This window comes from Emys orbicularis, chromosome 18 (assembly GCF_028017835.1).
Source record: "Emys orbicularis isolate rEmyOrb1 chromosome 18, rEmyOrb1.hap1, whole genome shotgun sequence".
In the NCBI taxonomy this organism is placed as follows: Eukaryota; Metazoa; Chordata; order Testudines; family Emydidae; genus Emys; species Emys orbicularis.
In genome coordinates, this window is record NC_088700.1 from 11,596,256 (window position 1) to 11,609,638 (window position 13,383).

Sequence of the window (13,383 nt, forward strand, 5' to 3'; positions counted from 1 at the left end):
CTATGCAATAAGCCACATACACATTCTGACCAAATATTCACTACCTCTCTCTTCCTCAGACCTCTTTCCCCAAATGTTCACCCCACCTGTTTGTCAAAGAAATTGCACCAGGGACCCTCTGTTGCTGCTGACAGCAGTCCTTGTATAGACATAATGGATTTTAGGCTTCTGCAATGTGTGGGGGTCACATGGAATGTTCATATAAATTGTTTACTGGCTGCACTGCTGATACGCTGCCCAGGCAATTCTTGTAGATCCTCAGAAAAACCGTGATGCTGGCCCTGCTTCGAGGGTCTCCTGTCTGTTCTGCCTGCACAGATTAGCTGCTCACCAAGCTGCATTCCCTTCTCTGCTATGGCTTTTTAACATTCACCCACTCCCAGGAAAGTCTCGTTGGATTCCAGGGCTGACCCACCCTGCCTTCTGATGCATATGTAACCTCAACAGATTTCATCATCCACAACTGCAAAAACAAAATTAAAATATATAAACATCACCACAAAACAAAAAGTGCACAGGTAGCCATGATAAAAGCATCAGGGTTTCAGTGATGGGTTTCCGTCAAGGTCACTTACTGGAAGTCCAAGAGGAAACAGAGAGAACCATATAAGATACACAGTCCTGTGACCCTATATGCTGAGAATGACACGATTTTAAAGCCAGCACGACAATGCTGTTTGTTTGATTTGGTTACTGAATAGGAGGACTTGGCCTCAAGTGCAACCAAACTCAGGAAAATCAAACTCTCTGGAGCACGGAAGTGGCTTACCCTGAACCTGGCTGCCCTATGCCAACCAGCCAAGAAGGAACATTTTTAATACCTTCCTTAAAGTAAGGCAGATGTGGTCTGGGTGAAGATGAGCCAGTGAAGTGGGAAGTGAAAACTTCTTGAAGATCTTATTTTCTAAGCTGTTGAACCCAAGTGGGTTTGATTTAAATGCTGCTACAATTAAGAAGTAGTCATCTCTATCTGACCTTTCCTATACCCTTCAATTTTCCTTTGGAAAAAAGCTGAATAAAAGCTGTGCTATGCAAGGCACATTTTTATGCCAAGCAGCAGTTGTTCCACACATTTTTGTAATACCTCCTTCTCCTGACACTGTGTTCACTCAGTCACAGGATATGATCCCACCACCACCATTCATCCTAACTGTAGCGCTTGCAGTATTAAATTCCTCAGATGGGCTGACTAATGATACAGCAAGCTGAGAAGGCCCCAGATGCCCAGAGAGCTATGGGGAAGGGCTTTGCCATTTGCTTTTCCTTTTGGAGAGAGATGATTTACTGCAGAGTGGTTAATACAATTTGATACTCAGCAGTTCAAAATGCAGGCGTCCGGCCTGGCCAGTTCACTTGGTAAGGACTTGGACATTAGCGCTGTCCCTGGTAGAGACCACATTACCTTCTCCCTTCCCCCACCATAGCTTTTGGATTTCATGTGACTGTCAGCTACAGGTTTGTTTTAATGAATTCTGCTTGTCTGTGCCTATTCTCAATGTCGATTAGAACAACTCTGGGGAAAAGAAACCATTAACCTGCTTAGTAGAGATCTGAGCTGATTACCAGAGCTCTGCTTGACTCTTTCCGGGAATAAATAGCACTGCCAAGATGCAAGCTTCCAAGTACCAAACCCTTCAAATGCGACCATGGGGATCACGTGGCACGACGTCTTGCAGTGAATTGGTCATAGAGCTATGCTCATTTGCAACGTATGAGGATCTGGCTCAACATCTTCACAAGCAACACACACCCCCCCCCCCAATACCAATTCGGAAAGAAGCAACATCAAACTTCTAGACACAGAGAAAGGATAATATTCCCGACCATCCTTTAAGCGGGCTTGTCTATATGAACACTTAGGGTATGTCTATACTGCACTCTAACTACAGGCTCAGACTCAGGTTGGAGCCCAAGCCCCACTTCTGTCCAAACACGAGCACGAAGGACCCAAATTCTAGGACACTATGGAAAGGGGGGGAAGGGGGCAGAGCCCGAGTCCTTCTGTGATTCTGGTCCAAGCCCCATCATTTTGCAGTGTGGACACAATTCAAGCCGCAGACCTGAGTCAGAAGGTCTGAGAAGTGCAGTATGGACACGTTAGCAAGGCTGAGACACCCAGGTCCAACAACTGTAACCCAGGTTTACAATGCAGTGTGGACGCTCAAGTGCGGGCTTGGAAACACTGAGTTTATAAGCCCAGGTTCCACAGACCCAGGCTTACAATGCAGTGTAGACACACCCTTAGTTCGTGGCAAACTGGGACATAAATCTACCTGGCATGAGCCTGCCGTGCATTAAACGTTCCCTAGTACGCTTTAATCTACTCCCATTTCGAAGCGTGGTAGATCAAAGAGCGCTACAGAACTTTTAGTGCGTGGCAGCAAGGGTCTACATGGACACAGTGGGGGCAGGCTAGTCTGAGACAGACCAACCCCAGCTTGCCACAAACTAAGTGTTATATAGATAGCACAGACCATTTCACTTTGCTAATTTCAACCATGCAGAGCTTGGCTGCATCCTGAATAAGAGAAGAGCACGGGAAAAGGGAAAAGACCACAGTACCTATACATTGCCTTGACAAACCTTACAACATTACCCTAATTACAAAGCTTTTCATTAAAGCAGCTGAGAAGCATTTTCATTACAGAACATTTGCTTTTATAGAAGCTTCTTTCATACCTGAAGTGTCTTAAAATGGTTTTACACAGTGATGAGTTAGACAAATAGAGAAGCCATTAAATACTCAGCCCTGCAGAAACTAGAGTTTGTTTTACTGACCTGACCCTGCACCAGTGATATCAAAGAGAGTTTTGCCACTGAAGTCAATGGGAACAGGCCCTTGCTGGGCAAAGGAAAGCTGGCCTGGACCAGGACCATGGAACCCCATGTTGCTGATTTTTTAAAGTTTATGTATTTTTAAATGGCAAAGGATCTTTAAACTACTAGCTGTTGGCAGAAAGGGCCTCATGGAGAACAGCAATAGCCATGCCCTCCGAGCCATACTGCAACATCCCATGTAGACCGGATTTAAAGAAACACTGCATGATCCAACAGGGCCTAACATTTAGATTAATTAAAAACCAATATTTTCCAAAACCCAGTGCCAGTAGAAATGTTTTGATGAAATTCAAACAAAAACCTAAGGAAAACACCACTTTAAAACAAACATTTCTCTGCAGCATTCACAAGCTGATTACAGTAGCACTTGCTAGTGCACAAGAACCTGAAAGTGAATGAGACGAGAAACTGGCCATATACCAAAAGTGAAACTACAGTGCTAAACCTTCCTTTCATTATCCAAGATGAAATGAAGAACAGAAGGCAAAAAGCAATAAACAACGATAGCACATCAAGTGTTGTTGTAGCTGTATTGGACCCGGAATATTAGAAAGACACGGTGGATTATCAGAACAACTTTTGTTGGTGAGAGAGACAAGCTTTCGAACTTACAAAGAGCTCTTCTTCAGGTCTGGGATTCCCAGTTTGTTTAAAAGTGTCATTTAACTGGGATTTCCAGACCCAAAGAACAGCTCTGGGTAAGCCTGAAATCTTGTCTCTCTTGCCAACAGAAGCTGGTCCAATAAAAGATGTTGCCCTCCCCCACCTTGTTTCTGTAATGATAGAACATGATAGCTTTTCAATTATTTTGGTTCCAATAACCTGAAGTGTTGTTAGTAACATAGATACAGAGACTATTTTTAAAAGACATGACTTTTAACTTGACAGTGTCCTTTTAAGTCCAAATTATGCTACTTGAACCTATGGGGCAAAATTCATTCCTGGTGTAACTCCACTAAAGACATCAATGGAGTTACATCACGATTAATCTGGCCCAAGGTTTTCACAATTGAGACATACTAACACCTATTAGGGGCTTGTTAAAAGGAGACACATTTTCCCAAAACTCTGCTGACAAATGGTTATAATATCATCTGAAGTGCTCTTTGTTTAGATGTTGTAGGTCAGTATGTAGGATCTGATTCTACTCCTGCTGAAGTCAATGGCAAACCCTCAGTTGACTTCAGTGGGAGCTGTACTGGACCCTTTCTACAGCAAGCAGTTGAAGTGGACCAGAATGGTTTTTCCTTTGCCGTTTGTGAGGTTTAACTCCTACCTTTCCATCAGATGCAGTGTTTATCCTGTAGTGGTACACCCTTCCCTCGTATCTCAGTGATATAGACCTCTGTCCTGGACTGCTCTCACTCTCCCGCACCAGAAAGCTGCCATTGATTCCGCTGCTCAGCAGGTACTCGGCGGCATTGCGCGACACTGGTCCATGGTACCAGGAATGTTTCTCCAAACTATTCACTGGGGTGATGTAGTTACTTGGTACCCAGCCCTGCCCATTCTTTGTTTGGGCCTCACACCATTCCCCGTTATGATTGTAGCCCAAGACACGGAGCTTTTCACCTTCACATAAAAACAAAATATAATTAGACATGGCAAACCTGGGATCTGAGAGAAAAGCTACGTTCCTTCTGGCTCACACATCACCATCCAAAGTTCTGCAATCAGAATATATGCACTGATTCAGCAGAGAACTTAGGCATGTGCGTGCCTTTAAACACAAGTATATTCATCAAAGCCAATGGGACTACTCACGTGTTTAAAGTTACATACGTGCTTAAATGCCTTGGTAGACTTAAAGGCCTAAAGTTAACAACTCTCTTGCTAATGCATGAACCAGAATAGAATCCAGCAAACTCTACCTGAGCTACATTGGCTCTGCAGGGCTAACAGGTGGGAGAAAAAGGAGTAAAAACTTATTGATTAGCAAGGCAAGCAGATGTGGTTTCAAGTACACATATGGCATAGAACCTCTGAGTAAGGAGGGGATATTTTTATATAGTCACTTTTCAGAGAAGAGCTGCATTTTAATGAAACAGTTATAAAGCTACAGACCATACTCTAAAAAGTACTTTAAAAGTACAGTTAAGGTTTAATCCAGCTTTAAATCATTGCTTCCACTGAAGGGCTTAATTTTAGTATACAATTTTCTTCCCCCAATGCACACTTTAAGCAGACTATCCCATTTAAAAGGCTCTTTCCTTGTGTCTTCGTTTGTTTTAGGACAATTTACACTACAATGATTACACTGATGTGTATCATAGGGATTATGAACTCAAATATTCCTGACTGACTTCATTTTCTTGTTCCTTGGCACAGATGCTCTAAAACACCCCCTGGAGATCTCTTACCTTTAGTTATGCTGAGAGTGTTGTCCCCACTCGCCACAAAATCATATAGTGCAACAAAAAGATTGGGGTCATTTTCACTAGGACCAGACAGGAGGTTTTCCTTGGAGTTCCAACGGGCTGCTTCACTCAGACCCTGGGGCTCAAAATCGGATACTACTGGCCTCTGAAGGGCTTCTGGAGGAGAAGAGAAAAAAAAAGGAAAAAAATAGGTTCAATCTTGCTGATAAAAGCCATCTGTTTTTTGCACCCATTATGAGTTTCTCGTTTATTTCATTTCTTGACATCTGTGGTCCTCATGTACATGGGCAGAGGGCAAAAATGGTCATTACCTTAATATAAATCTTATGGAGCATATGGAGCACTCTCATTCCAAAGCTTTGTGCAATAGGGTCCCCACATTCTTTTCTGTAACATGCAGTTTCCCTGCTTTGGTGAAGAGAGAAGACATCTTTTCTCCCTCTCAATAAATTTCTATTCATGCAACCTGCCTGCTGCTTTGCAAGTCATAGAATCATAGGACTGGAAGGGACCTTGAGAGGTCATCTAGTCCAGTCCCCTGCACTCATGGCAGGACAAATTATCTAGACCATCCCTGACAGGTGTTTGTCTTGGCTCAAATACCTACTGGATGTCAGATTTATTTATTTATTTAAGAACAAAGGTAGATCTGCTAATTTTTTCTAATAAATACAAAACATCGAAGATCCCAAATCATTATAAGACACACAGGACAATGATTATGGGGCACAATATACAGAGGTTACCATTACAAATACGTCTACTTTAAAAAAAAAAAGTATAAACTACCTTCCCTCTTCATTATTTTACCTAATCAGTTCAGAGTACAAGGCTGTGTTTCCCCCGACAGCAGCTGGTGACATGCACAAAGCAGAGATGGGACCATTTTTCTTTCACTCTTTGCACATTTGTAGGTGTCTGCGATGCCTTCAGCTGCCTCAAGGGGAAAATTCCTGACAGTTGGTCTTCACAATGAAAACTGAGTTTCAAGGCCTCCTGTACGAAGTGGCACATTATACTGCTAGTATTCAATAGAAAGAGCAACCCAAAATTTCAAGCTAGTCCAAGCACAGCAAAGAACCTTCAAGCTGCTGCTGCTGCAAATTTCTCCTAACTACTGTAGAATGGATTAGTTCGGCATACACCCAACCCCACCTCTACTGCCACAAATAAGTTCTAAGCCTTTCTTTCTGGGGTTCACATGGCAGCAGCTTGGAGGGGGGCGTCTCAGGCCAGGAGTATACAGTAACTCCTCACTTAAAGTCGTCCCGGTTAACGTTGTTTCGTTGCTGATCAATTAGAGAACAGGCTCGTTTAAAGTTGCGCAATGCTCCCTTCTAACGTCGTTTGGCAGCCGCCTGCTTTGTCCACTGCTTGCAGGAAGAGCAGCCCGTTGCAGCTGGCTGGTGGGGGCTTGGAACCAGGGTGGACCGGCAGCCCCCCCATCAGCTCCCCGCTCCCCTAAGTTCCCTGTGCTGCAGCCGCCCAGCAGGCTATCAAGGCAGTTCAGCTGTCCCTCCCCCCACTGCCATGTGCTGCTCCTGCCCTCTGCCTTGGAGCTGCTCCCAGAGACTCCTGCTTGCTGGGCAGGGGGAGAAAGGGGGGGTGCTAATGTCAGGGTGTCCCCCTCCCCCCTGCTCCTGCACCCCGCTTACCCCTTCTCCATATAGAGCAGGGAGGGGACACGGATGGAGAGAGAGACAGAGAGAGCTTGGGGCAGCAGCTGCTGTCTCAACTTCCTGATCCACTTAAAAAGACAATGCACGTAAGAGTGGGTCAGCTTACTCAAAGGGGCAGTGTGCATCTCTCTCTCTCTCCCACACACAAGGTGTGTGTCTGTGTCTGTCTGCTATGCTGTCTCCCCTCCCTCCTGTTCGTGCTGCCTTGTGTGAGAGGCTACATTAACAACAATGTGTTAACCCTTGAGGGCTCAGCCGAGTGCTAGTTCATCATCTAGCAGCAAGGCATTACCTAGGAAATAACCCTCCCTCTTCCACCGTCTAACTACACCACCTCAACCAAGCTTCACAATCATCATAGCTGTGAACAGTATTAAATTGTTTGTTTCAAATGTATACTGTGTGTATATCTATATAATATATAGTTTTTTGTCTGGTGAAAAAAATTTCTCTGGAACCTAACCCCCCTCCCCCCCATTTACATTAATTCTTATGGGGAAATTGGATTCGCTTAACATCGTTTCGCTTAAAGTCGCATTTTTCAGGAACATAACTACAACGTTAAGCGAGGAGTTACTGTACCACAAACTTTTGCCAGTACAATAATGTCAGTAAGGGGTGTGATTCTTTATGACATTTTTATAACAGCAAAAAGCCCTAGTATAGATGCAGTTATACAGCAAAAAAGTCCTTCTGACAGTATTGCTTATTTTGGTTGCGGAACTAGTATCAACTATACTGGCAAACCCTTTCTAGGGTAGACCAGGCCTTGGAGTCGAGCTCCAGCTGTGTGATGCCCAAGACAAGGACGGGGAGTGAAATGCCCTTGATCTGAAGAAAACTGTTCTACATTTCCAAGAAAATACCAGTTCTCACATCCTCCCTGGCTCCCTTTTGTGATGCAGGAAGCTCCAAGAAATCTTTTGTTCAGGTCCCCTTTCCTGCTCAGTAATGATCATGGATTGACCATTCCTACTATAGCCAGCTGGAGTTTCTCAGATGCAAGTGGGGAATAGTAATTTGGGAATCACTCCAAACTTTTAGAAACATGATTTTGAAACAAGCTGGGAGCTATTTACAAAGTGAACCAACACTAGTGGAAAGGAGGTTTCAAACTCTGTGTAGAGGGGATACTACATACGAGTGGAGTGAAAGTGCAGTGACTGTTATTACATTGGAGAATGGCTAAAATCCAGACTTCATCAAGTTAGGTCTGCTTGCTTTAGGGTATGTGGAGGTAAAAAAGTTATTATTCAACAACTGACAAAAATTCAGTAACCTCAGCATGTTGGTGCAAGTCAGCCAGATAGATACATACATGCTCAGAGTCTGTAGTATTAACAGAGTTTACTATTATTTGGACAGGTTAAATTCAAAGATATCTATACACATAATTAAGCGTACTTTCTTAGCCAAATACTTGCTATTGGGAAGTATATTTATGTAGCAGATCAAGAAGTCAAATCATATTGCTTCACAAAAGAAAAAATATAAAATGCTGAAAGGCCAAAAAACGACAGATTTAGAAAAAGCATATCTGAAGCCATCGGACTCCTTGTTGTTTTTGTGGATACAGACTAACACGGCTACCCTGATCCTTCCTTTTTGTGTAATGCTGATACATATTTTAATGCTCCAGGCCTGCTTTAATAGGGACAATAAAAGGAAGAAACAGAAAATTAAGCTATAATCATTTTACCATGAAAATACTTTGATCTTGTCAAGCCCATTAAGCTCCCCTTATCAAACTCAGGGTGCTGCACTGATTGGAGTTACTCCAAAGTGAGTTACATCATCAGACTGGTAAACACCTGGAATAAACAGACAGCAAACAGCTGGAGGTGACTGATAGAACCACTTCTTACTGATGCTGTGTATCATGAAAGAGCTGCTCCCTCCAAATACGGTGCAAGCAGTGAAATTTATGCTGAGGGATGTACCATAACCTCAGATAGGAAGGAAAAGGCCTCCCACTGAGGACTGTTCAACAGGAAGGCAGGAAATCCAAGGTAGTCTCACCTCCAATTAGAATGTGACTGAGGCCGAGCAGGGGATTTGCTTGGCCCTGTCCATGAATCAGGATACTGGAGTGAGGCTACAGTACCCCACAAAAGTCCTGCTCTCACCCCCAGTCCACAGTGATGTCAAAACTGATTCTTTATATATAGATACCAAGTTACTTGTTTATTTTTAGACCAGCAGATGACACTCTCAAAACATTAAAAGCAATTGCAACTTACGGTGCTAAAGTCTAGAAGACTAGTTTTTTTGATCATACATTTTTGCAAGTACCGCCTGCGAGAAGTTATTCTGTGGGGTATGCCTCAAACCTTCACGGATAACATTCCACAAGCCTGGAGATTGGTGAGAATGGGATTACTGAACAATCTAAACTGTTGGCTGGGCTTTTTTTCTTCTTTTCTTTTAAGCTGGGAGATTATTATAATAGGAAACTTCAAAGAGTCTCCTGGACCATACAATTATGGCTTAAACCAGCACAGATCACACAGTACATGCTATACACATGAGATGAACACCACCCCACTCCCTTGGTATCTTCTTGACCCATTAGCTATCAGAACTTTACAATGGGAGACACACAGAACACACAAAAAAATGAAACTCCAATTCAAGAACATCGGGGCTAACTTACTAAGGAATAAGTGAAAGAAATATAAGACAAAGCTGACAGGCTTCAACTATCCATACCTGACACAGAGACAGACATATCCTGTCTGGACTTCTGAATGTCTAAAAACTCTCTCTGCAAGACACTTATGTTCTGATACTCAGTGTAGCACAATCTATTCACATTCTCTCCTATTAGGGCTTAAAATCGATTAAAAAAAAGTTCTCTGTCACAGTCACTCAGGCTTCTGCTTCTACTAGGGTGTACAGCAGAAGTAAAAGTCCTATTAGCACCACTCTGCCACTCTCCCTTTTCCTTAAAGATTTCGTTTACTCTCTCTGCTCCTCTATTGGCTGTTGCCTTTATCCTGTCTTGCTTGCTGCTCCCTACACTTGGAACAATCACCTTCTTTTTACCAGGATTTCCATTTCCAACTGTACAGCAAAATCCCTTAAATATCCACACTGTACCTCTCCAAATGAGGAAACATCTTGGGGCACTGACTACATCTCACTGTATTTGTAAAGCACTGAGCCCTCTTTTCAGTCACAAACATTCTGGGCTAGAACCAATGATGGGAGGTGAAAAACTTTATAACGCATTACCGAGCCATTCAGCCAGGCAGATCCCTCCATAACTTACCTCTGCCGTGATGCCGACTGAATGCTGTCAGCTGCCAACGACAAGGCAGGTGGTGAGTGGAGACATCTGCTTCTTCTGCAAGAACTCGCTTTATTATTACCTTGTCGTGCCCTGGTGTGCCAAGCCCTCCCATTTTTCTATTTCATTCATCAATGGTGTCCTGTCATAGGCCTACATGACAAATTCTCTGGGGTAGGAGTGCTCTTTTGTTGTTAACTATCTGTACAGTGTCCTGCACAGTGATGCCTGATTCTTGCCCCGGGCCCCTAGGCTCTACTGTTGTACAAATCTCCGCTATGACCAACAACACAACTACTTGCTTCTTTATAGCACCCTTGTACTGGGATAGATGCCCACATACAGACTAAATAAATAAATTTTAACAGTTGCTGCAGTTCTTGAGTCAGGTATTTGGTGAAACACTTTCCCCATCTCTTCTAAAAGAAGTGTCTCTCTCACAAAGCAGTCAATCATGTTAATACACTAAAAGATCTAGTAGGCCTAGCAGTCTCCTTAATTACTGCTTACTTCAGGTAGTGAGTCACTTTTAGAGACCATGTATAAAAAAAAGTTCTTGGATGCAAAGGATTCCAGTCTAGACCAAAGTGAGCAGATTTCCTTAATAATTAAAGCACAGGACTGGAAAACAAAAGGGGAAGCAAAGCATTATAACAAGCTTCCAAGGCTGACGGCTGGGCAGTCCCTTGGGAGGAAGAGACACCACATCTTCCAACAAAACAAACATCCCATGGACTTCCAAACTCTGCCAGCACTTTTTCACACGGGCATGTGAGTGAAGGAGTAGCTGGAGGACACAGAATAGCTTATTAATCACCTTGTGTCACACTGTCAATCAATCTGAAGGGTTCCCCCTTCCCGACTCCCCAAAAACTTCTACTATGAGCCAGAATAGATACACAGACAGAATAAGATTAAATACTTCTGAGTTTTGCACATACTTGATGACTGTTGGAATAGCTGCCTCTTTATCCCCACTATTTCCTTAGTGGCCACTCACAGATTTTCTATGCCTCATGGAATCTGTATTTAAAAAAAAAAAATCTGTAAAACAGATCCTTCCAAAGAGAAGGGAGATTCCAGGTTTTATTTCATAACCCATCCCACTCAGCGAGTTCATGCTCAGCCTGTTCTGTCAACCAGTTTATAGCACAGTCTCATATAACCTTCTGCAACAAAGGCTTTTTACCATAACTTGTGCTGCTAGTTAACATTTCGTTACTCTAGTCTATTATATTCAGTGCAACAACAAATGTTCACACGAAGTGTCACCTATTTCTAAACGAATAGCAGCACAGATCCAAACTCTCTCAACCTAAACTATTTTATTTACATTTGGTCACACTCTTCCATATTTGCTCCATCATAACTCCACTGGCTGAGAGATACATTTTAAAAAAGTCATTCCCTTTTTTCACAAGGGGAAGGTCAGACCCAGCGTGCACTGATCGGCACAGTCAGAAAAAAGGCTTGGACACTCCAGAGATTAAAAATGAGCTTCCACAGAACACAGACAATTTATACATTTCAATAAGTACTTTATAGAACACAGCAAGCCCTACTAATCAAGCAGGTGACAGCTGCAATGAGTCCAGGAAAAAAAAAAAAAAAGCCACCGCCCCAAATCTATAGATGGATTTAACTACGGTCATGTTCTGAGACATGTGAAAGCATTCCCACTTTGACAAACGAGTCCTATTAGGCTTTCTACTCCTCCCCTCCCTCTCTCAACAATGCCGGCATGAGCCACACAGTGGACTTTCTAGTACACGTTCCAGTCCAGCCTAAGAGCCTTCCCAGTGCTATGGCTTCCACCACTTCCTCTGGGAGACAATTCTATAGTTTTTAATAGGCTTCATCATCAGGGTGGGTTTTTTCCTGGCACTTTCCCCTTTTTAATTTCATCACATTAATTCTGCTTATAGACCCTTGATACCATGGCAAAGAATTCTTGACTCTTGGCATTAACTAGTTTTAGACAGGCAGCATGGCACAGAGACTAGGACATAAGACACAGCAAGGGAGACCAAGATTCCATTCTTGGCTCTGGCACCATCTTGTCATGTGATCTTGGATAAATCACTTAGGGTAAAACATTTCAGATGTGCCTTACTCTCAATGAAAGTCAATGGGACTTGGGCAATTCTGAAAATTTTAATCCGTTTTAATTTCCTCCTCTCTAAGATGAAGAACAATGATGCTCATCCACATCTGAGCTATGGAGAAGGAGAGCACTACGTAAGAGCTAAGCACTTAACATACTTCCTAGAAAGTGTGGATATGCGTGACCAGCCCCTGGATGATCAGTTTTATATTTGAAATCAAATATAACTCTTCCCATGAAATTATACCACCTTCCTCATCCCAGCCCAATGTGGAAGGGTAGCAAGCAGCATCCAGGTCTGTAACAAAGGTGTGACACGGCAGGAACAACTGGAGTTAGTGGATAACTAATAGGCCATAACAAAACCAGAAACATACAGTGATGCAAAGAACCATACGGTCAGTGGGAGAAGAGAGGCCAGGGGATAGGATGGGAAAGGAGGAGACAGATTGAACGCACGTGCTGTATTGCTCTGCAGCCAAAATTATTTGATCGGGTAAAACAAAATGAAAGAGCTTCCCTGAGCAGCAATGGCCACTTAATACACTTTATTTGTTCCAAATGTATTCACCACAAAGCTAGATTTTGATCTCAATTACACCAGTGTAAGCCTAAAGTAAATCCATTGATTTCAGTCAGTGTTACTGAGATCAGAATCTGGCCTGGTACCTCTGAAGTGCATGAAGAGAAGCTCTCTCCAAGAATAGGACAATGACTATTGGCTGCTCCAAACCTAGGCTGGTCTAGTGCAACTGTAAAAAAAAAAAAAAAAAAAAAAAAAAAAAAAAAGACATTTTACCAAAAAAGAATATCCACATAATCTGATGGCTAGAAGTTTAGAAATTACGTCTTTGGTTACTTTAGAAAACAAAGGATTTTACCAGCATGCACAAAATAGTTTTCCACATTATAGAGAATGTTTACAGGTTTAAGTAAGGCTTCTGCTTTATAGCATTATAACCAGCAGCCTTCCAAAAAAGGAAGCAAGAATATTTCAGACCCAATTTGGGACATGGACTCGCTCCATTTTTCAGATCAGATTGGCACACGTAGTCACTATGCCTCTGCAAACTGGCAAAAATAAGGACGGGTGAG

At 42.8% G+C, this 13,383-nt stretch overlaps 1 protein-coding gene across 3 annotated transcripts in view; it reads right to left on the reverse strand.

Moving 5' to 3' along the window:
- Positions 1-13,383, reverse strand: part of ABL1 (ABL proto-oncogene 1, non-receptor tyrosine kinase) — a 112,644-nt gene that overhangs the window by 20,244 nt on the left and 79,017 nt on the right. For 2 of the 3 annotated variants that reach the window (XM_065418609.1, XM_065418611.1), the window contains exons 2-3: positions 5,199-5,372; positions 4,115-4,410 (exon numbers count right to left, since the gene is read on the reverse strand). In XM_065418609.1, coding sequence (XP_065274681.1) covers positions 4,115-4,410; positions 5,199-5,372 — 470 coding nt within the window. The remainder of the gene's footprint in view (positions 1-4,114; positions 4,411-5,198; positions 5,373-13,383) is intronic. The other variant, XM_065418610.1, reaches the window with a different exon arrangement.